Source organism: Dendrobates tinctorius, unplaced genomic scaffold (genome assembly GCF_039654945.1).
Source record: "Dendrobates tinctorius isolate UK_male_01 unplaced genomic scaffold, ASM3965494v1 ptg000143l, whole genome shotgun sequence".
Classification (NCBI taxonomy): domain Eukaryota; kingdom Metazoa; phylum Chordata; class Amphibia; order Anura; family Dendrobatidae; genus Dendrobates; species Dendrobates tinctorius.
Genome location: NW_027361810.1, coordinates 35,810,677 through 35,836,123, shown reverse-complemented (window position 1 = coordinate 35,836,123; position 25,447 = coordinate 35,810,677). Strand labels below are relative to the sequence as shown.

The 25,447-nt window shown below is 39.9% G+C and overlaps 1 protein-coding gene across 2 annotated transcripts in view; it reads left to right on the top strand.

Moving 5' to 3' along the window:
- GRB14 (growth factor receptor bound protein 14) overlaps window positions 1–25,447 on the top strand; it is a 61,300-nt gene that overhangs the window by 20,968 nt on the left and 14,885 nt on the right. For both annotated transcript variants that reach the window (XM_073545754.1, XM_073545753.1), the window contains exons 2-8: window positions 3,280–3,436; window positions 5,572–5,693; window positions 11,042–11,116; window positions 13,101–13,238; window positions 17,001–17,111; window positions 19,208–19,303; window positions 25,270–25,347. In XM_073545754.1, coding sequence (XP_073401855.1) covers window positions 3,280–3,436; window positions 5,572–5,693; window positions 11,042–11,116; window positions 13,101–13,238; window positions 17,001–17,111; window positions 19,208–19,303; window positions 25,270–25,347 — 777 coding nt within the window. The remainder of the gene's footprint in view (window positions 1–3,279; window positions 3,437–5,571; window positions 5,694–11,041; window positions 11,117–13,100; window positions 13,239–17,000; window positions 17,112–19,207; window positions 19,304–25,269; window positions 25,348–25,447) is intronic.

Sequence of the window (25,447 nt, the reverse complement as noted above, 5' to 3'; positions counted from 1 at the left end):
GTTAAGCAAGTTGAAAATGAAATAATCTCTAAAAGGTCTAAAAGTTAAAGATGACACATTTTATTTGTATTTTGGGCAAAAAAAAGTCATTTTTTTTAAATTTACTAAAAAGAAAATGGTCTGATGAAAAAGTTTGAGCTCCCTTGGAGATTTATGTGCTCAGATAACTTTGTGCAAGGTTTCAGACTTTAATTAGCCTGTTAGGTTTATGGCTTTTTCAGTATCATCATAAGGAAAGGCCAGGTGATACAAAATTCCCAACTTTAAAAACATAGTCTCCTCTAACTTTGTGCCAAAAAACAGCAGCCATGGGTTCTTATAAGCAGCGGCCTAGCATAATGAAAATGATGGTGGCCCATAATGTAGAAAAAGGGTATAAGAAGATAGCAAAGCATTTTCAAGTTGCCCTTTCCTCAGTTTGAAATGTAGTTAAGAAATGGCAGTTAACAGGAACAGTGGAGGTCAAGATAAGGAATGGAAGACCAAGCAAAATTTCTGTGAGAGCTGATGGTAGTGTTGCTAGAGAAGCAAATCAGAGCACCTTTTTGACTGCAAAAGACTTTCAGAAAGATTTATCAGAATCTGGAGTTGTGGTACATTGATCTACTGTTCAGAGACACCTTCACAAATATGGCCTTCATGGTAGATTCATCAGAAGAAAACCTCTCCTGCGTCTTCAACATAAAATTCAGCATCAGAAGTATGCAGGTCCAAATTTTGGACTGGGGCTGATTACGCCGCTGTGTGTATGTATGTAAATTTATACATGTGGTCAGAATTCATTGTCTATTTACGACAGAATAATACCATTTTTCTATGGTGGAAAATTGTATAGTTGCTTTATTTCCCTTTTAGATACCTGGCCTGGCTGGCCATAGAAGACGTATCTTTTATATGGGAAATTGTATACAAGGGTGTTTTCTGTTTTAGTGCTACATATCTCCGGTGTTCGTGTATTATCTTCCTCAAATAATGTAATAATATGGCTTACCTGACTTCACCGTCTAATTATGGGAAGACAAACAAAAGGAAAACGCAGAAGTTTTGTACAGAAATTTCTAATCATCAAAGTTAAACAAAAACAAAAAGAAGAAAATAGAACGAGACATTAAAAAAAAAAGTCCTTTAGCAATAAAATGCTTATAGTGTGTGTTGAGCATGACTAATTATACCGTTCCCTGCTTGATACATGTCACCCGGAACTAGGATGAAACAAGGGCTGCATTGTGATGTTTTCAAGAAAATCCATGGCAATGACAGGGGTTGAGAAATGAGAATGTGAAGGTCAGAGAATAGAAGACGTTAATGACAACTGTACACATTTTTTGAGAAGTAAATGGTCTGCACATGTAGGACTGGATCTCAATAAAAGTCAGCTTTGAGGAATTAATCATACTAATTCAGATTCATATTAAGGGTCGGTGTTATCTGGATTACTGGGCATCTGTAATACACTAATATAACAAGCAAAAAATGCAAGATTATAAAGAGGTTTACATCTAGGATAGAATTGGTTGGGGTCTGACAGATGAGACCTCACACTCATTCCCACACTAAAAGTGTCATTTGCAGCTCCCACGGTGGTGAGATAGAGCCATGACCCCACAGTTCTGCAGAACGTGTAGTGTCCATTCTCGGGGACTCAACGCCTATTCGCTTTAAGGCTTTGTTCACATGCAACGTTTTTTCAGTGCTTTTTTTTTCTACAACCAAAACCTTCCCTCTTGGCAGTAAAGACACTGCATATATAATGCAGCTATTTGATGTTTTTGCAGTGTTAGGCTAGTTTCACACTTGCTTTTTTTTGCAGCGCGTTTTTCCCGCAAAAAAACGCATTAAAAAAACGCATACAAAAGCATACAACTGCTGCGTTTTTTTCAAGCATTTTTATGAGCATGCATGAAAAAAACGCAGCGTTTTTATGCGTTTGTATGCGTTTTTAGTGCGTTTTTATCGCGTTTGCGTTTTTTTCCAACATTAGGTGGCCCCTCACACTAACCCAAACCATGACTTTACTAACCCTAACCCTGACCCTAACCCTAACCCTAACCCTAACCCTGACCCTAACCCTTAACCAAACCATACTTAACCCTAACCCAAACCCTAAACCCTAACTAACCCTAACCCTAACCCTAACTAACCCTAACCCTAACCCTAAATAACCCTAACCCTAACCCTAACCCTGACCCTAACCCTTAACCAAACCATACTTAACCCTAACCCAAACCCTAAACCCTAACTAACCCTGACCCTAACCCTAACCCTAACCCTGACCCTAACCCTTAACCAAACCATACTTAACCCTAACCCTGACCCTAACCCCAACCCTAACCCTGACCCTGACCCTAACCCTAACCCTAAACCCCTTTAACTAACCCTAACTCTAACCCAAACCCCTAAATTCCATGGTTAAAAAAAAAAAACGCTTGTGCAAAAAAAGCATACATAAGCATGCCAATGCGCACATATGCGCACCCATAGGCTATAATGGCCATTTTTAGCGCAAAACGTGCGCATACGTGCGCATGCGCTTTTTTGCAGGGCCAAAAAATGCAACATGCTGCGTCTGGAAAATACCAACGCACACCCCAAAAAAACGCAGCGCATGAAAATCGCATACGTGCGCATGCCAGCACGCAGGTATGCGCACCCATGTTAAATATAGGGGAAAAAACGCATGCGCACGTATGCGTTTTTTTCCAGCGCAAAAAAACGCAAATGTGAAACCAGCCTTATTATGGTGTGGATAACGTATGATTTGTCTACAGAACTTGTAGTTTTATTCAATAAAAGTGCAACAAAAACCAAACCAAGCTTGTTTACTGGTTTTTTTTGCACTTTCTAAATGCATTCTATTTGTGAAAAAAAAAACACTAAAAGAATTAAAGAGGTTGTCTACTACTTTAACATTTATGAGCTATCCTCAAGATAGATCAGCAATGTCTGATCGGTCCCGGTGCGACACCTGGCATCCCCGCCAATCAGCTGTTCTCTGTGTCGGCAGCAACCTGCACAGCACAGCGCCATCAACAGAGTAGTGGCCATAGCTGGGCACTGCACATCCACCTACTGATTTGAATAGGGGGCGGATGTGCAGTACCCAGCCATGGCCACTATACACTAGATGGAGCTGTGCTATGCAGCTCCATAAATGAGCAGTTCCGGCCACGGCCAACATCAAGAACAGCTGATCATGGGGGTGCAGAGTGTCGCACCCCCATCGGTCAGACATAAAATATTTACAAATTTAATACAGAAATATGTTTGATACCATTCCAGGTAATTAAAGTCTACAGTGAAGATGGGACCAGCAGAGCCCTTGAGGTGCCAAATGATACCACCGCTGTGAATGTGTGCCAACTTTTGATTCAAAGGAACCATTATATAGATGACCAGAACTGGACCTTGTTTGAGCAGCTGCCTACATTGTGTCTAGGTTAGTGGTTGTGTTCCTATGTCAATAACAATATGGAAATGTGAATGAACACAACTAATCTTTCTTAGCATTTCATTCCAATGTCCTGGTTAGAGCTTGGCTTTTCACTAGATCTTTCACCAGAATTCAAAATACAAACTGCAATCATATATTTCTTAGTCCTGATGGGGTAGGTGTACTTACTTTAAACAACTATGCCAGACTGGAAAAATACTACTGAAATTAAGATGAACATATAACTAGAGTAGAGCGAATATGTTCGGAAATGAATGCTGAATTTGCCATATTCGTGCCATTTTTGTACCCTCTTCGCGCTGAATTTATGAGTCCAGCTAAAGAGTGAAAGAACTCATGAGTCCACTTTAATTCATTCAGTCTCCTCCCATCCAACCTGACTGACAGCTGCAACTTTCACTGAGCAGTGTGAGAACTCAGCAGCCAGACAGAGAAGGGGCACTGAGGAGCCGTCGATCAGGCTTGGTGGGTGGAGATTGAGTTCACACATTTAAAAGAATTATACAGCCATCCTAAAATTTATTTTCAAAGTAAGTATACCTGCCTCATCCAGTCTAAAATAATACTTAAAATGTATCCAGTTTCTGGGCCAAATATTGCTTACTTAAATGAAGGCCGGCTGCAGATGAGAGGATAAAAAATTGTCCAAGTTTCATCCAGAAAACCCGGACAATTTCCATCTAATTTTCATCCGTGTATCCACTTTTTTTTTTACATCCGTTTGATATCCATGTGTGATCCGTTTTCATAGCTGTGCATTAAAAATATTTATATGATCAAATACAATTTCCTAGGTTAGTAAAAGAAATATAGAGAAATATATAACCTTGTATGCCACTTGGATGTTCCGTGTGGGATTCGATTGTTTTTTACAGACCCATAGATTTGAATTGGGTAAGTCTCATCCGATATACTCAATAAAGTTGTGCATACTATGATTTTTTCAGATGGATGGTCGACTGAGAGAAAAAAATTCTAAATAACCGATAAGCATGGGTCAGTGTTACGTCCAATCCAATATCACACGTCCGATTTATACGCTCATCTCCATGAGCCCTAAATGAAAGAGCCGTCAAGTATTTGTTCATAGAGTTATCTCTATTATTTTTTTTAGAAAAAATGTTATTTAACCCTGATGTTACCAATACTTAGAGTTGAGCGAATATGTTCAGAATTGGTCGTCGAATCTGAATTTGCCATATTCGTACCATAGGGGTACACTAATCGTGCCAAATTTATGTTTGACGATTGGTTCAGAACATAATCGGTGATTTCTAGTCCCATTGACTCCAATGACATTCGGCTGTGTTTGCGAATATTGCAAATACAATATTCGGCGCCGATTACAATCGGACCCGAATTTTGAAAAATTCGCTCGACTCTACCAATAATGCACACTTACCATTTAACTAAGTCCCCCCAATGGCAATTGCTTTGCCATGCAGAACTTCCATTATGGATGTGCCACAAATTTCTGTTCTCATTAACTGTATTGATATCTTATTAGTGATGAGCGAGTATACTCGTTGCTCAGGTGGTCTCTGAGTATTTTGGCGTGCTCGGAGATTTAGATTTCGTCATCTCAGCTGGAAGATTTGTGACTTGTAGACATGCTGTATATATGTGGGAATTCCCTAACAAACAGGCATTCCACACATGTATTCAAGCTGTCTACAAGTCGCAAATCATGCAGCTGAGATGACAAAGTCTAAATCTCCGAGCACGCCAAAATACTAGGAGACCACCTGAGCATGCTCGGGAAGACCCGAGCAACGAGTATGCTCGCTCATCACTATATCTTATGTATCAGCGATGAATACTGCACATTAGACTATCTGGATGTTCCCGCGTTAATGAGTATTAGTGATGCTTATTTTAAAGACCTGAACTAACTAATTTGACATAAATTAAAAACAAGATCAATTCAATAATAATAAATGAAGATATAATAAGGACTGGTGGACATCCTACTGACCCTTAGTGATAGGACTCGAGCAACTTGCCTGAAACTGTCTTTGTAATCATTTTTTTTCTTTTTGGAGAAGATCATGTATAACCCCATTGTAAATGGATTTGGTCACCCTGTACAATAGTATAATACAATATTTAATTATTTCCAGAAAGAATTATAGAAGATCACGAGCTGGTGATCGATGTGCAGTCAAAGTGGGACATGGAGGAAGACTTCAGATTTTGCTTCAGGAAATATTACGCAAAGTACGAATTTTTCAAAAGTCCGGAGGTAGGATGTTCACCGTCAATGACTTCATGATATTAAAGGGAAACTGTTAGCAATTTCATGTAATTCAAACCATGAGGAAATACTGATAGGTTCCCTTCTTACAAAGAACCTTGGGGCACATTTATCAAAACTGGCTAGTGATGAGCGAGCGTGCTGTGATAAGGTGTTATCAGAGCTGGCTCCGGTGCTAACCGAGTGTCTCCGGCATGCTCGAAAAATATGTTAAAGTCCCCACGCCATCATGTCTCGCTGCTGTTCGACAGCTACAACACATGCAGGGATTGCCTAATAAATAGGCAAGTCGAAGACACTCGGTTAGCACCAGAGTATGCTCATAAAACACCTTACCCGAGCACGTTCGCTCATCACTTAAAAAACAGGTGAAAAGGTGGTTATGGGGAAAAGGACCTGTTCAGTATGTTGGGCGTCCCCTCTCTGACTTCATCTGACTTGTTAGACAGGTTACTCTTTGTACAAAAGGGAGAAAGGAGCTTGGCAGGAAGAGAGGTGCACATTGGCGTTGTAGTCTTCTTCCTCTCTGAAGGAGCAATTTGCATACTCTTATGAGACGTGAGACATGTCCCTTTAATCCTAGCGACAGTCATTGGTGGCAGGCCAAGTCATGGTTCATTTTCACCAATGATCAAGTCTATACGACTACTCATATTCCAACGTGTACACATATAAGAGTTTTCAGGATACAACGTCATCACGTTATTTCATGATGTATAATATCGGTTTCTTAAAGAAAACCCTGCAACTTTGACGGCAAAAAAACAAGTAGTTAAATTATAAATCCAGCAGTGGTATGTCTGACATATTAGGAAACAAGCAAACATGCCGGCCAACAATGCCCTCTATGAGAATAACTGTTGGTCAGCAACAGAGATTGTTACAATAGATGCCATTTTATATGTTATCTTAGAGTAAATAGACAGACAGGGACGCGTCCTCATATAACCTACAGAAGCTATTATTCCCATAGATGCACTGAATCATCCCATGGAGAACGCCAACACTGCAAGAAAGCGCTGATCTTTTATAGGATAAGATATTTTAAGTGAAATCCGGACATTATAAGAGCTATTGGCTTATACAGTTTTATTTATGCGGCTTATATAGTTTCATCATACTCCACAGCATTTATAGACGTTGGGTTGAAATCATTATTTGCATTTTTTTAGTTACTTTCCTTTTTTTTGTTTTACTGGTATTTGTTAAAGTATTTTGCTCCAAATTCTTCAAAATGGCTCAAGAGTTTTGCTCAAAATACTTTTTCATTTTCATCTTTCAGTTTTGGTACCTTTTTAGAGCAAAAAGTCCCGTTTTGCTAAAATGTGGCAAAATTTGCACCAAAATTTTAGATATACAAAAAAATCAGTCCGGGTGGGTTGGTTGTGGGGTTTGGAATGGGAAGACGAAAGTACATTGGCATAAAAATGGAACAACTTTTTAAAATGTTGCAATTGATAAATAAGTCTAAGAGCGCATTCAAACGTGTATACAATTCGGAGCATATAATGCCCTAAGCGATAACACGGAGGCCAGTGACTATGGAGAAAAACCTACAAAGGTTGGGGATCCTCCAACAACAATGCCGTTTATAGTACTCCAAATGATTGGTGCAGTTTTTGCTATATTATTGTAGCGGACAATCTATTGTATCAGTTAGATTTTTCATATCTATACATGGTAGATGTAGACTGCAACGATGGGGTAAACACATATATGTGCAGTACATTTTTTGTCAGCCCATATTATAGACATCCTTTTTAGGTGTAACAGCGCATGGCACGGATAACATACACCTCAATCTGGACACATTTTTACCCAGTGTTTTCTTTTCCTGTATGGTGCACTGGGCATCTCTGTATTTTAAATCTTTTTGGTTTGTCAATGAAATGTAATTCTTTAATCCTTGTTGGAGGATCCCCGTCCTTTGTCGGTTTTTGTCTTCACAAATTGTTCTAAAATTGGACCTCAATGCACGGACTGGCCAGGGGTCTCCTGACCCAAACATCACAGCTTTATATATTTTGTTGAAGCTGTAACGTTCAGGTCAGGAGACCCACAGGCAGACCGCGCATTGTGATCTGATCTCGGACCAATTTGTACGGCCGTCTGAATGCACCCTAAAAGATCTAGAAGTAGTCCCAATCCTTGCCCACAATAAAGAACCTAAAAGAACCCAAAACAAAATGGATGAACACACAGAATGTAGACTAACTAACAAAAATTAAAAAAAAGAATAAAGTGAAGAGTGTGAAAACTAGACAAAAAAAAACCAACAATAAAAACGCAACTGCAATTAATCTGGAGCATAGTCATCTAAACGCTCTATCATTACGTCTTTGGATTATGGGAGGAAACACACGGACACGTCAGGCATACATATAAACTCATTGCAGATGTTGACCATGAAACAAATTTGAACTCAGGACCCCAACTTTGGAAATCAATGAACAAAAGCCAGCAATTCAGGAATTTTTATATTGGGGTTTTTATTTTGCCGTTTCGCGTATGGTAAAATTGATCAGGCAGCTTTATTCTTCGGGTCAGTACAATTACCGTATTTATACCATTTTTTATGTTTTGGTGCTTTTACACAATAAAAATTATTTTAAAGAAAAAATAATGTTTTCATTGCTTTATTTTGGGTGGTATAACTTTTTTATTGTTTCACTGATGGAGCTGTATGACGGATTGTTTTTTACCGCACAAGATGGCGTTTTCAGCTATACCATTTTAGTTTACATTCATCTTTTTTAATCGCATTTCATTCCACTTTTTGGTTAGCGATATGATTTAAAATCATAGTTTTTTGCCATATTTTTTTTCTTACTGAAGGGGTTAACTAGTGTGACAGTTTTATAGATCCGGTCATTCCGGATGGGACGACATCAAACGTGTACTTTTTTTTTTCATAAAAAAATTGGGTTCTTTTCATAAAAAGTGAAAGTCCCATAATGGGAACTAATGTAAAAAAAATAAGAAAAGGTAAAAAAAAATGTAGAAAATATTTTAAAAATAATCACAACATATACATATATATATATATATATATATATATATATATTTTATATTTTGTGATTATTTTTAAAATATTTTCTACATTTTTTTTTTTTAACTTTAGTCCCACTATGGGACTTTCACTTTCACAGCTGTGATCACATCTATAAGGGTGAGTGCACACAGTGCGGATTCCACTACGGATTTTTCCGCGCGGATTTGCAGGTAAAACCGCAGGTAAAGTGTCCTGCGGTTTTCCCCTGCAGTTTGACACCCGGACAATGGAAAAGGTGTCAAACCGCTTCGGAATCCGCAGAAAGAATTGACATGCTGCGGTTTTAAAACCGCAGCAAATCCATGTGGAAAAAAACGCAGCATGTGCACAGCGGTTTTGAGATCCCCTTGATTTGCATTGTACTGTACAATGCCTGCGGATCTGCAGAGGCAAATCCGCTGCGGATCCGCAGCATAATCCGCACTGTGTGCACTTACCCTAAAGCTTACACACTTGGTCAAAATTGTTGGTACCCCCTCGTTTAATGACAGAAAAACCCACAATGGTGACAAAAATAACTTGAATCTGGCAAAATAAAAAATCTATGAAAATGAACAAATGAAAGTCAGACGTTGCTTTCCAACCACGCTTCCACAGAATTTAAAAAAAAATAAAACTCACAAAATAGGCCTGGACAGAAATGATGGCACCCCTGAAAATAATGTGAGAAAAGGGACATGTTAAATCACGGTGTGTCCACTAATGATCATCATAGGTGTCTACAATCTTGAGAACCTATTTCGTAAATTGGACAATTGTCTGCGGCCATATGCTACATGATCACCTCCGTGAAAGCTGATCAACGTTAGTCATTACTTTAGCTGTGAATATACCAGTGAGTGAACGTCTTCATTTGTCCATTTTTGTACTCTGTGGTTTTATCGATTCCTGGTCATCTCATCCTTTATAACTTACGGTTCATGGACCAGAACAGTAACTTTCAAAGATAAGGAGGACCTGATGAAGTGAGCTGGGACAGCTCAGGAAACGCGTAGGCACCAATAAAGTTCCTTGAATTATACCTACAGCAGCGCAGTGTATCATTGCACCTTAAAGCCATCTTCACTGAAAAGATAAGGAGGACGGCATCATTTTTTTTTAATAATTCCTGTATAAGTTTATATGTATTTTCTTCTATTTTCTATATCACTGATTTCCATTACGTTAGTATTGCTCAGAACATGATATTTTGGTGACATTTGTCACATCTGCACTGGTAGATTTTGCTTTTAATACCTTTTTTTGCGCTGCAATGGTGACCTGATTTGTACAAAAAGTAATTCAATGAAAAAGTATAACGTGGTACGTAATTACTAGCACGTCCAAGGACGAGAAGGAAAACGGTCTTTATACAAGGCAAGGTGGTTAGGAAATATGAAGTAGGAGGCTGGAGGAAGGAAAAGAAGAGGTATTTTAGAACTATGACAAAAAACATCACTGGCAGCCATCATAGGAACAAGATGATAGAATTTATGTCTAAATGAAGAACCATTGATTTTCGAATGATGAGTCTCATTCACATGGCCATTTATATAGACATAGGGACCATTCACAAGGGCATTTATACAGTCATAGGAGTCATTCACATGGTAAGGGCTCATACTCACTTGCGAGAGACTCGCACGATTCTCGTGTGAGTCTCTCGCATGAAAACCCGACACTCGGACCAGTGAGTGCTGCTACATTTTTTTTATATGCAGCCGCATGCTCCGGTCCGAGTGCCGGCGGCAGTGCCGGGTTTTCATGCGAGAGACTCGCACGAGAATCGTGCGAGTCTCTCGCAAGTGAGTATGAGCCCTTAGGGGCATTTATAGAGACATACGTGTCATTCACATGATCGGGGTATTTATACAGACCTAGGGGTCATTCACAAGGGAATTGGGTCATTATGGCTCATTGTGCGGCTGTACTGTCTGTGTTAGGTTTTGGATGAACGCTTGGGGAAAAATACTTTCAAACATTCAAAAGTCCTGTGGAGTGCACTGTTTCTGTATGACATTGCATTCATACAGAGGGGCAGTAGAATTGTCACACACCTCTATGGTATCCCTACTGTGACCCCTCATTGAACGGACCTATGATATGGCCATATAATGAGCCCCTAAGCTAGAAATATCGCACAGCTTTAGTTATGTAACATTCGTAGAATCTCGGTGGTTACACTCTTGAAGTTACGTCTACATGACAATCCTAGTGCCGATATTGTATTATAGGCATATACAGAGCATGTCTATGTGTGAAAGTGTAATTTATGTATACGTTCTTAATCATTTCACCTTAATAGGACTATTTTCCAGATTTAATGCTGACTTGTTCTCATGAAGTTAACGGTACAGTAAAGTCCTTGGATACATTAAAGGTTAGTAGTGATCACATAGGCTTTGTGCACAATGTCATTCATTTATAACTGCATAAATCAACTGTAATACAATGCATCCTACTGTAATGGATATTACTTAAAAGGGTTGTCCATTTTATCTGTATTTTAACAAATGTGTTGTGGATGTGATTGTGACATCACTAATAAGCATTACAGGTTCTCCTCTTTCTTTACAGACTCTGCCGTTCTCCCAATGACGGCTGATGGAAGCGCAAGTGATCAGACCTGTCCATCTGCCTCCTCCCATTACTGAAGTAACAGCAAAGTGGTTTTTAATTGGGGGATGCTAAGGGACAAGTGTGATCACATGATCCTACCCCACTAGCAGTCATTTTTGGACAGAAATGCTGTGCAGTCTGTGACAAGGCACGCCTGTAAGGGCAGGTGCAGACGACCCCATTATTAATCCAAGTGCAGTATCACAACATTGGATGTCACTGTTAGTGTTTGAAGTTGTGCACAAGTCCAACTTTTTCCTGCATGCCTGAGTTTGATTCGATATTCGGATTGCACTCAGCCAAACAAGTCAATGAATCCGTGCGAAATCATCGAACTTCATTCAGATGACGTCTGAGTCCAGCCATATTTCCATCGACTGACAGAATGGAGAAGATGGAGAAATGTTCTTCTTCATCTTCTCCTCATCCGAGAAAATCGGATCACACTATGGTCACTCTCTGATCTGAGCTTGATTAGCATAATCAGCCCGATTCTCTCGGATGAGAGAATATCAGGTTTTGAGATCCTAGCCTATTACTTATCTATTAGTAAGTGTCACAAAATCATGTCGCCAACACATTTGATAAAATTAAGATAAAGTGAACTGTGACTATGACTGTTGGACAGTGTCTTCTCAATACCGGTTGCTCTGTGGTTTCTTTAAGAGAGTGTCTGGGAAAAAAACTAAACTTTCTCTTCCAAAAATTATTTTTAACTAGGGGTCACACAATGCTAGGATGACTTTCTGTGAATGAAACATGAGTTGCATCGGGTCCATGAACTCGATAAATACAACTGATTCTTTTTATTTCATGGTACATGAGCAGATTTCTATTCCTACCCTAAAATTTCCCTTTATGGTGCTGCTTCTGCAAAACACTGTGGTGTGGTGTGACCCTATTTCTGGCAGGACTAGCCGTTCATATAGTGCATTTTAGAACTTCCCAACTTTATTACGTCGCATCATGTTGGGAAAAAAGATGGGGCACATTAAAATCCAGTTCCAGATCCTTTTGCTCTTATGTCAGATAAGTCGCCACTAGAGATGAGTGAATTGTTTCACGGGAGCCTTGTCCACCAGCCATGGGAGCCCTACTAACCGCCTCTGACCTACAGGCATCCTCTTTTGATTAGCCAACCTGGCATGGCATCATGTGTTTCTCATGTAGTAACAATGACGTTGTGCCAGGACATCTAATCAAAAGAGGAGCCAGGGATGTAATTTGGTGTACAGAGCTCCCGTCTGGAGTAGTGATGATCAAGTATACTTGTTGCTTGGGTCTTCCTGAGCATGCTCGGGTGTCCTCTGAGTATTTTGGCGTGCTCGGAGATTTAGTTTGTGTCGATGCAGCTGATGTGGGGATTCCCTAACAAACAGGCATTCCTCACATGTATTTAGGCTGTCTAGCAGCCGCAAATCAAGTAGCTGAGGTGATGAAAACTAAATCTCCGAGCACGCCAAAATACTCGGAGAACACCCGAACATGCTCGGGAAAACCCGAGTAATGAGTATACTCGCTCATCACTAGTCAGAAGGCCATGGAATACTGACGTGTCCGTTGGACCAAGGTCATGCAAATTTATTTGCTCATCTCTAGCTGCCATCAAAGGTGTCTGACAGAACATATGCATGCTCAATCAAACTGAGCAGTCACGTGTATTAGGGGGTTGGTAGGCATGGCTGTTGGTGGATGTGTAAACTTGTTAATACAAGCTCTATTGCTTATGTTTGTTCTTTACATAGATGTTTCTTAGTACAACCACATGCCCTGAAGTGCACAGTTACTTGTACATGTCAGAGAAAGGGAAGAAGTCATGGAAGAAACTGTTTTTTGTGCTACGACGCTCTGGACTATACTTTTCCACAAAAGGAACATCTAAGGTAAAGCAAATCCTGACAACAAAAACCTAAAGAATTTTTTTTCCAATCATACTGAATGTTTAAAGGAAGTTTCCAGGGTGAGAAAAGATGGAGAATGGTGCAAAGATGCTATATAATGCACAACCTATGGACATATATGCTGTTTTTGGGAAAAGCAGGCACGTTTTTCAACATTTTTACATGTTTTAAAAAACACCCTTAAAAGTTGACCACTACTTTTATATTGAGTTATCCTAAGGATTGGACATCGATATCAGATTGGTGGGGGCCTGAACACTGGTAACCTCAAATGTTCAGCTGTTGGATGTGACCTGTAAAAGTAGTTTAACACTTACTGAAGAGAAAAGGCGCTGGTCTTCAATACCTGGCAGAGGCCACTAAACAGTGTACAGAACTGTGGTGTATCACACTGTACAATGTTTAGATCTTGGCATCATCAAAAGTTGATCACAGTTGATTTGTGGGGATGCCAAGTGTCAGACCCCCACCAATCTGATATTCATGACCTATCCCAAGAATAGGTTATCACTATAAAATTACTGGACTATCCCATTAAAGAGGACTGGTCACCTGGTCAAAATTAGCCAGTGTTTGTTCTTATTTTATTGCCACTGCTTGCATTTATCTATTTTTTAAACTAGATGTGCGCCCAATGCTATCCCATTCGGAGGGCAGTAACATCACGATGGGGGCAGCTTTGTGGCGCTGGGGGTGGCGGCCTACCCACTTCCATACAGTCACAACCTGCAGGAAAGACGGTGTTTTGCGGCCTGTACTGGAGATGGTGTGCGGCACCACCAGAGGGTGGCCGCAGCCAATCTCCAGCACAGGCCTCAAGCCGCGGTCTTTCCTGCCGGCTGTGACTGCACGGAGGTGAGTGGGCAGGCAGTGGTGGGATCTGGCACGTGTAGTCAGGCGGTGGGTCCTGGCGGAGGTCCGGAGGTGACATCCCTCTCATTACTCCCCCCTAATTACACCCTCTCATTACACCCTCTCATTACACCTCTCTCGTTATACCCCCTTGTTACACCCCTTTCACAGCCTCGTGATCGCAGCGGCGGCCTGGATTCGAGCAGCAGCTGGGATCCAAGCTGCAGCTGGGATCCAAGCAGCAGCTGGGATCCCAGCGGCAGTCGAGATCAAAGCGGTGTTCGGGATCACAGCGGCAGCCTGGATCCAAGCGGCCGCTAGGATCCCAGAGGCGATCGGGATCGCAGCGGCGGCCTGGATCCGAGCGCGGTCGGGATCGCAGCTGCGTGGCGGTCGAGATCACAGCTGCGTTCCGGATCTGAGCGGCATCACTCGGGTGTTCCAAAATGGCAGTCGGCGTACTTCCGGTGCGGCGTGGTGGATTGTGGGATTCGGGGACATCCAGACAGAAGTGGATGACGGACAATTTAAGGCAATTATATATATAGATCTGCCAGTTCCAGAAATAGGAGCCTTTTTCTTATTTGGTGCTAGTTTGATTGGTCGTTATTTAGGGTATCACAGGATCCTCAGGGGCATGTCTTTTAACTGCTCTACTGTATATTCTAACCAACACCCCTTTGTAAGGACCATAAAAATAACTACTAAATAAAAAAGGGTCCATATCTTCGTAACCATTTGGCAAATTTAAAACAACAACAACAACAAAATTGAATCCTTATGGGTATAGTGTAAATAAAATCAAAGCAAAAAGTGGATACTTTTGACGTGATGAGTGGTCCTCTTTAAGTAATTATGATTTTTTTTTTTGACCGTGGCATCTCTGTTTTGATTTTTTCAGATTACTAGATTGTCCAGGAAATGTAGTCATGTTTTAAAATCCTGGTTTAGTAAGTTTAAGTACAGATGAGTTTTAGCTGTATCGGTAGTCATGTTTTAGATAGGGCTTTCTTTTTTTTGTTCTGATGTGTTATGGGACAGATGTAGGATGGACTAATGACTCTCTGCTCCACCTCTGAGGATGCAGATAGAATTGAAATGGGGACATACTTCCGTCATCCCTTGACTATGGGACAACAACCTGGTTCTGGAAATGTCCTGCTGGATCCAAGGTCGTAGAAAGTTAGGCACTACCCTATGGCGCCCAAATGCCTTATTAGGGAGTATAAGCAGGGGTGGTCCATATTCATTAACTTAGACTTATTGGTCGGTTTTGTGGCATGAATTGCTCTGTTCAGGTCCTGGCACCGTATCTCTACCGGGTGGGCATTAAATAGAACAAACTGAAATATTACTTTTCTTTTATTCACAACTATCTTTTATGCTTCAAAATATTTTATGCCTGAATATAGAAGTCACACAAATATCTACCAAATGTATATTTTAATACATATAACATGTACATACTGGCATCTTCAAGACGCTATGCAATATAGAAGCCACCTATTGATCTTTTGTTTTCTGTCTTTGCCGAAGAGGATAAAAGTTGAGTAAAAGATGACCACAAACTTTATTAGTAAAACTTTAACATGAATACATAATACTGCAAGGGATGTTTTGCCCTATTACCATCCAAACTTGGCAGAAAACAATGCTTATTGCCTGTTTAATAATCCATGGAGTCAGGGTTACACAGGAGTCAGCCAGCATTGTTTCTTCCATGACTGATGGAAATTCACAATCATAAATACAGGAAAACTCTGTTATTTCAACTAATAATCCATTTATTCACTTACACATAGATATTCATAAGCATTTTATAAGTTATGTATATTTATCATATCGGTGGTATGTCAGTCTAGGGTTGTATATATGAAAATACGCAAGAGATTGGACAGAATATCTGGAAATTCTGTAATTTGGCTTTTTTTCAAACTAAATGATTTGAAAGTGAATGTTCACCTTTAACACAATTTTGTGTATTTATTTTTTAGATTTTTATTTTTTGATCAAAAACGTTCTGCTGAGTAATTTCACCGTATATCTTTATGGCAGTTGGAGCTCCTGTTTTCTGATACAGAGCCCCAGACTCCCTATATACACAAAATTAGATAAAATTCTAATTTCCATTGGACACCACTAGGAAGATCTCACCACATACATTTACACATCAAATTTTAATTTATAACTGTATGCATAATGCTCATTAGCTCCCTCCAGTGGTGACTGAATTCAATCAGAATTTTATAGTTTAATTCAAAATCTATTTAGGAAATGTTAGAGCTTCGAAACCTAAATAAACTCTGCTTCTAAAATGATATTGTTTCCAAAAATCAGCACAAACAACGGTAAATGATTAATAAATGATACACACTGTGAGCATTTTTATGAAAGGTTATGGGCAGCATCTTTCTAAACCAGTACAGTGATTTATTTTATCTATTAGAATCTGGCCCTCATAACTCTTCATATGTGGAAAATTTTAATCTTTATCATAGTACTGTAATATTCAGAAAAAAAGGCCCATATCTAGACCAGAGAATGGATGCATCACTACACAGTTAGACCGTTGATTTCATATGATACCGTGCAATGCTTCATTTCCCCTGTAGAGGCGATGCAAGGAATTTGAACACTTTTTAAATTGTTGCACCACAGATTTAAGTTAGTCCCTCAAAGTTCAAGAAATAGGACAGTCTATAATAAGGTTGTCTTCAGGGAATATTCTCAGGACTTTTTATACCTAAGTCAGTTGAGCATTACACTCCACAATTCCCCCACGCATTTGATTAATCACTTTTTTCTACTAAAGTCCATCCAGGAAAACAAAAATTAAAACTTATAGTATATTACGAAAATATCCTGATACTCTAAAAGTTTTCTTCTGTCTAGGACCCCAGACATCTTCAATTCTTCAGTGACTTGAGCCAGAGTAACATATATATGCTACTGTGTACAAGAAAAATGTATGGCGCTCCCACAGACTATGGATTCTGCCTAAAGGTACAGCATCATATTTCAACTGCTAACATTATAGCTCAATTATTTAAAGCAAAATGAAAAAGTAATAAAACCCACCCCCAACTTTTCTATTTACTCTCCCTGCTGCTATTCATCAGATCTGTTTTGGTTAGTTCTGTTAAAAAAATAAAAAGGAAAAAAACTATATATATATATATATATATATATATATATATATATATATATATATATATATAAATCTGTCCATGTACTTATAAAAGTTAACATCCTCTATTGCATATTTTATTTCTAAGACATGATGTATCTACGTAGCATGTCTGAAGGTGAAGCTTCAGGTTCTGAGCTTAGTGGGTGTTCCCCCTCGCTTCCTTCAGTGCCTGGGTGTGAATAAAAATAGCCAGCAGATTACAAATATTACAACAGTGCTCAGGAGCAGGTTAGAAAGAAGTAATGGAAGAGGAAGGGAAGTAAGACATTGCTGCCATATCTGTCTACACACAGGGTTTGCTTAGCAATACTGAATTAAAAACGGAGTAAGCCATAAACCACGGAAAAGTAGTGTATAAACGAGATAAATTTTATTTGAGCATTACATTAAAAAAAACATATTAAACAAAAAAATAACAAATGACAAAAATCAAGAAACTGTGGAGGAAACATGGAAGAGGGTAGAGGTCCAATAAGACGTGGGGAAACAAAGCCAAGAAGGTCAATAAGACATATAGAGGCAGCACCAAGTGGTAAGGCATTCAACTAGTTATAGGGGGCACCATGCACACCAGCAGTGTGAGCTGCCATGAAATTCTGGACCGCTGTAGCCATCCTTTGCAGCCCCCGACGCGCATTTCTTGAACCTGCTTTATCGAAGTGGTGTGGAGTTTGCTTGTAGTCTGTAACAATAGGGGCATCAGCTGAATCCAGCAATGACACGTAGTTGCTGTATACATGTGTGGTAGGATAGTTATAATGGAGACCATGGGGAATATTGCTTTATCTTTTTAATTTTAGATGCATTACAAGAAAAAAAATCAAATTCTAGCAAATGTTCATATGTACTTTCAGCTCTGCATTTCAGTGTAGCCCGCCTGCCTATGTAATGCCGACGGGTATCCTAGTCTCTGGCAAGCATAGTTACTAACAGTCCCAAATATGACGGGACTATCCCAGAGCCAGCAAATTTGTGCATGTCAAGGACTGAAAAGAGGCAGGGGTCAAATAAATCACATGCAAAATTGGACATCCCCCCTGGTTTTGGGCAGGACTTAAATGTATCTATTTTACAGATGGAGATAGTGGAAAGTATGGGCAGTAAAACGATAGCAGATTGAGGTGCTTTGATAGGTCCCAACTGGAAATGTACCCAACATACTCCCCATGAGTGAGCCAAAGGGGTACTACTTATGAGGCGCCCAAGGAAACCCCTCCTTTGTCTAACTGCTGAGATGCCACAGGAGATATCGCATATGGCATCTAAGAGGTTAAACAGCAGGGACCATAGTTGGCTCTCATCCCGGCAGCAGGGTGTTGGCAGTATATTACAACCAACACCTACCACTGATGGCAGAGGCTCAGTTTCTGAGCTTGTGCTGTGACAAACATTTATGGCAGTCTACGTTCAGGAGTTTTCAGTTGCAAGAGGTTGTTAAAGGTGTTTTGCAATCTCAGACATTTGCATATTTCATACAAAGAGACAGTCATTCCATGTCTGAAAGTATATGCTCTAAATGCCTGCTAGGTGGGACCTTATCCAGCCCATGCAGACATAAAACCCTTGTTCTGAAAGCAGTTGGCACGTCCGGCTACAGACTGAGTAATAGTTTAGTAATAGAAAGAGTCAAACAATTAGGGAGACCCCGATTCTCCCAATAGGTGCAGACAGGGGACTTCCGCATCCAAGATGCTTAGGTTATTACGGTCTATCCTGTGGCTAGGCTATAGACGACTCTGATAGGAATACAGCTTTAACATTAAAAGGCTTATTAGAATGCAAAGTTCTGTTCTAGAACAAAAGTGTATTTATGCCTTGGCTGTTTACATAGGAGGATTTTAGTGACTTTTATTTCAACAGGTTTTGCCTGCAAGACATGCATTAATCAAAATGTGCTGTGGCTTTCTAGCCTCACAAGACAGGAGGAGCCAAGGAGATGAAAATGCTGTGCGCGGAGAGCGAGGAGGCTAAAAGCTGCTGGGTGACAGCAATACAATTGTACAAGGTAACGTGTTTCTAGCATGCAAGCTAGTTGTACAGATATGGCAGTGCTCCATAGGCTCTGCAGTAGCAGACTCAGGGTTGTCAACTGTACAGAAATTCAAGGACAGTTTGCAAAAATTAGGGCACTTTTTTCCCCTGTCTGTAAAAAGAAAAATTAAGGAGTCAGTTTTTTTTAAGGCTGAAGAAACTTATGCCGATTATTATGGCTGTTATTATCATCATTTTACAATTTACAGCTGACTCATACCAGAATTACAGTAGCCTGCAAAAGTATTCACCCCCTTGGCTGTTTTCCTATTTTGCTACATTTCAACCTGGGTTTAAATATTTTTCTAATCCGATTGGTGTGTGATGCATAAATAAATGGTCTAAGTTGGTGGCGTGAGAAAAATATAGGCATACATTAAATTTACGGGATCAAATAACTGAAAATTAGCATGTGGATATGTATTCACCCATTTTGCTATGAATTCCTTAAAAATCTCTGGTGCAAGTAATTACCTTCATAAGTCATAATCTTAGTGACAGAAAGTCCACCTGTCTGCAATTTAAGTGTCACATGTCTGTCAGTATGTACGCTTTACCTTTTCTGAAAGGCCACAGAGGCTGCAACACCATTAAGCAAGAGGAACCACTACTCAAACAATGTGAAGACCAAAGAGATCTCCAAACAAGTCAGGGACCTAGTTGTTGAGAAGTACAAGTCAGGCGCTATAAAAAAAATCTCAATCGCTGACCAATCGCCCATTATCATCAAACAGAAAGAATATTGTACCACAATAAACCTGCCAAGAGAGGGCCGTCACCAAAACTCTCTGACCAAGCAAGGAGGCCCTTAATCAGAGAGTCAGCACAAAGACCAAATGTAACCCTGAAGGAGCTGCAGAGTTCCTAAGAAGACTGAAGTGTCTGTTCATACAACCAAAATAAGCCATACACTCCATATAGGTGGCCTTATGGAAGAGTGGGCAGAAAAAAGCCTTTACTTACACAAAAATTGTAAGGATCATTTTGAGTTTGCCAAAAGAAATGTGGGAGACTCCCCAAATGTATGGAGGAAGGTGCTGTGGTTAGATGAGCCCAAAACTTAAATTTTTGGCCACTAAAATAAACATTATGTCTGGGGAAAAAACAATACAGCTAATCACCCCAAGAATGTTATCCCCACAGTGAAACATGGTGGTAGCAGCATCATGTTGTGGGGATGTTTTTCAGCAGCAGAGAAAAGGAAAATTGTCCAAGTCGAGGGGAATATGGAAGGGCAAATTACAGGGATTTTCTTGAGCAAAACATGTTTCAGTCTGTCAGTAATTTGAGACTGGGACGGAGGTTACCTTCCAACAAGGGAATCGCCCAAAGCATACGTCTAAAGCAACACTCGAGTGCTTTAAGGGGAAACTCGTAAATTTTTTGGAGTGATGTAGTCAAAGCCCAGACCTTAAACCAATTGAGAATCTGTGGTCAGATAGATTGCTGTTGACAGAAGATTGCTATTCACCAGAAGAAACCATCTAACTTGAAGGAGATGGAGCAGTTTTGCCTTCAGAAATGGGCAAAAATTCCAGTGGCAAGATGTGGAGAGCTCATATAGACTTGTTCAAAGTGACTTACAGCTGTAATTGCTGAAAAAGGAGGCTCTACAAAGTACTGACTTTAGGGGGGTGAATAGTTATGCAAACTGAAGTTTTCAGTAATTTTGTCCTATTTGTTGTTTGCTTCACAATAAAAAGAAACCAAATGTTCCCAGTTGTAGGAATGAGCTTTACATGAACTGATGCAAATCCTAAAAAAATATTGAAATTCCAGGTTGTGAGGTAGCAAAACATGAAAAATGCCAAGGAGGGTGAACACTTTCACAAGCCACTACATGGATTGTAGACATGAATCACTTACAATGTCATCGATTTTTCTAATATGTCTGTAAAAATTATTGTCTATCTGCTATTTTTTTTATAAGCTGTCCATAAAAAAATAAAAAGTCCAATTGGCAACCCTTGGCTGACCTCTGTCATCTTTAAAGTGCAGAAAGAAGAGTTGAAAATGTCCTTATTCGATACCCACTTGCTGATTGGAATATATAGGAATGTTATGTCATGTCATTTTAATGCCAACTCCTACCCAGAAACAGCCCAAAATGGATAGAACCACCCGATTGGCATGGTGTTTGTGTAAACCCACCAACTTTCATCCATGGACAACTCACAATTAGCTGGGTTTGTCTTCGAAAAATCAGACAGTTAGGGCAAATCCTGGACCCTTTGCATCTCCGGTAGTTTGGTAGTACCAGCCATAAATGTAGCTATAAGAATCTTGCGTATATGTTCCAGAAGGAGGGTAGGGGGCTCAAAAAGCTATTCTGCATAGGACATGGTATTGTAAATAGCTCTAACATGGTTGTGCTTGGCACAGTGCTCTCCGCTTTGTAATTCTATTTGTCAGACACTACAGTCAGCGGAATGACATTCCTTTAGGGGGATACAACATAATTGGTGCCATAGGTGAAGCATCAAAAGCTATGGCACTGGTTCCTTCCTAACTGACTAAAAGGCTTTCCAGCACTGCCAAACTGTCCAGTGGTTCAGTCTGCTTCAGAATATGTGTGGTTGTCCACCTTTGGAAACTTTTTTTTTTTAATTTCTCAAATGCATGTATTTTTTGCTAATTTTTTTTGTAAATGGGTTTTATTATTTATATAAACTTAAAGACTTGTCCACCTCTGGGGAAAATTGTTTTTTTTCCTTAAGTGGATGTATTTGGGGTTAAAAATCATTTCTGCATTTCGGATTAATTAGAAAAGTTACACTGTTAGCCTTGTTGCCGCCGTATTGCACTGTCTAGTTGTAATGCTGCTGCAGTGCAGAATAGCACAACCTCCACTAGGGGATGCTGGTGAGGGAAGAGAGGTTGCACACACAGTGTAGCACCACTGAGCAGCAGCACAGGTGCCGCCAGGTGGTGAAAGAGTGGTCAGACGAGCCAAGTCAGAAACAGTCAGGAAAAAGAAGTACCAGAGGTCACAGCAATATACCTCAAATACAAGCCCAAAGTCAGAGCCAGACGGGAGTATAGATAACCGAGATGTGAGACAGTCAAACAGGTCAGAAGACAACCCGGGTCACATACCAAGAGGTCCAAGCCCAGGGAGCGAACACTAAGACAAGCGAGGTGGCAGGAAAGGGATGTCACGGGAACAGAGTAAATGGGTAGAGGACAAAACAAGGTATCAAGGGGTCAGCTGCTCTAGCCTGGAAGCATGAACTATCACTGAGGTTGGTCTGCAGGCCACAGCAGACTGAAATAGCCACACAGAACCCAAAACGAGGCAGAGAAGGTTAACCCCCGCCTGACCAGACCAGGGAGAGAATAACAAGAAGCAAACCCCGGCCTGGATCATGACACTAGTGCTGGCTGCAAAATGAGTTAATTGAGAGTCTGTCAGAAAACTCACCTGTACACACTAGTTTGGATATGCTGGGCAGTTTTTTAGTCTGACTTTATACTAAGACATTCAGATCTGATTAACGATCCAGAACCTGTTGTCCTCTGACTCTGGAATTTCAGATCAAACTCTTTATTACCTTGACCTGATCTATCCAATTGATGGCCATTTAAATAGTTCTTCATCTCCTGACATAGTTGTACTTGGCACAGTGCTGCCTCCTCTGGAATTCCATTTGTCAGACCCCACAGTCAGCGGAACAACATTCCTTTAATTTTTAACTGAAGAACACAGAATATGAATTGGATAATGTGTGTATATAAACTATATAGAGCAGGGAGTATAGTGACCGAAATGGTTCAAAGAGTTTCCCAAAGTGTGGGCGAGATTGATGGTCAATTAGTAATGATTAGAATAATATTTCTTTGCTATTCTGGTTCGCCAACCTTTGCAAGATTCTGACACAGATCTCATCTAACCCGTTTCCTCTTCTGATAATTTTTATTTTCTTCTTTCTCCTTCATCTAAGAGCCATTGCTATTTTTTTATCTTCCAGCTGACATATTTGGGCTTGTTTTTTGATGAGTTGTAACATCAGTTGGTCCCATTTCATTTGCTATTTCATGTATTGAAAATTGGGAAAAATGTAGTCGTGTAAAGGAATAAGGAAAAAAATCAATTCAACCCATGCTCTGTGGTTTTTTGTTTTATGGCGTTCACTGTGCAGTAAAAACGACACGTTATCTTTATTGGTAAAATGTATAAATCTCAGTTTATAAAGTTTTCTTTGTTTTACAATAATAAAAAATTGAAGAAGAATTTTGAATTGTGTTACCATTTTCTGAGAACCATATTTTTTTTTTTTTTTACTTTTCTGCCAACTGAGCTGTGATGTCTTGTTTCTTGATGGACAAGTTATAGTTTATCAGGGCGCATATGACTTTTTTGATTACTGTTCACTCCATTTTTTTTTAGTAGAGGAGGTGGACAAAAATAGCAAATTTGGCACTCATTTATTTTTTTTCTTGTACGTTGTTCAACATGAACGATAACTGATGTGATACATAAGCAATGCTGGACTATTATGGATGCAAAATATCTTTTCTTTTTACCATTTTTTATTAACAGAATGGAAAAATGTGGATATTTTAAATGTATTTTTTAAATGTTTTTAACTATATTTGATATTTTTCACTTTCCTTTTAGTCCCCCTAAGGGACTTTAACATGCTATAGCGGGATTGCTTGTACAATACATTACAATTAGTGATGAGCGGGTGTGCTCGTTACTCGAGTTTTCCGAGCATGCTCGGGTGTTCTCCGAGTATTTTGGGCACGCTCGTAAATTATGTCTGAGTCCCTGCAGCTGCATGATTGTGGCTGTTAGATAGCCTGAATACATGCAGGGATTGCCTGCTTGTTAGGGAATCCCCACATGTATTCAGGCTGTCTAGCAGACGCAAATCATGCAGCTGCGGGGATTCAAACATTATCTATGAGCACGCCCAAGATACTCAGAGAACACCCGAGCATGCTCGGAAAACTCGAGTAATGAGCACACTCACTCATCACTAGTTACAATACTTCTGTATTGTGTTGTATTGCAATTTTACTGACCCCCTACGAGGAGTAAATTTGGAGTACAAATATGGCAGACATTGGAGTCCTTTATAAGACTCCTTAGCTACCTTAATAGCCTATCAGAAGGGGCTGGCAGATTGACCACGTTTCCCCTGTGTCGCTATTATTTGTCACTCTATGAGATTTTCTGCTGAAGACCCAAGATTTAATCCACTGCTAATATCTTCCATTTTCTGGATGGTGAACTGTTGAAAAGGACAAAATGTTGGGACTTAACAATCTTTGGTTTCTACTGCAGACAAGGCAGTGGAGGGAGGATCCTTCTGCAACCAGTTGTCTTACAGCCAGAAAAAATATTGTGTGTTTTTGATGTGGAAACATTTCTAAGACACATTTAGAAGATTTATTTAGTATAAGTAATAGAAAGTTATTATTATTGTTATTATTTATTATTTATTTATTTATATAGCGCCATTAATTCCATGGTGCTGTACATGAAAAGGGGGGTTACATACAAAGTTATAGATATCGTTACATAGAAAGTTATAGATATCGTTAACAGTGAACAAATTTACAATGACGGACTGATACAGAGGGGAGAGGACCCTGTCCTTGCGGACTTACATTCTACGGGATAGTGGGGAAGAGACAGAAGGTCGGGGGTGCAGCAGCTCTGGTGGTTTTGAGGCGGCAGCTCAGTCGGTGGTGAGGCGGCAGAGTGGTTATTACAGACTGTAAGCTTTCCTGAAAAGATGGGTTTTCAGGTTCTGCTTGAAGGATCCGAGGGTGGTGGATAATCGGACGTGTTGAGGCATGGCATTCCAGAGGATAGGGGATATTCGGGAGAAATCTTGGAGGTGGCTGTGTGAGGAACGAATAAGTGTGGAGGAAAATAGAAGGTCTTGAAAAGTTAATTCTTTTTACTAATGTATCTATCTTAATTTGCAGCATGGTAACCAGATTTACCAAAATTACCTCCGACCCCACCAAAAAAATGATCCGAATGGACCCAATCTATCGGCGATGGTATGTATTGTGATATAATGCATAATTGTCTAAAACTTTCCAAAACTGATCATCATAATGTTATGACACAACCTGGAGTTATAATTCTATAGCATCATGT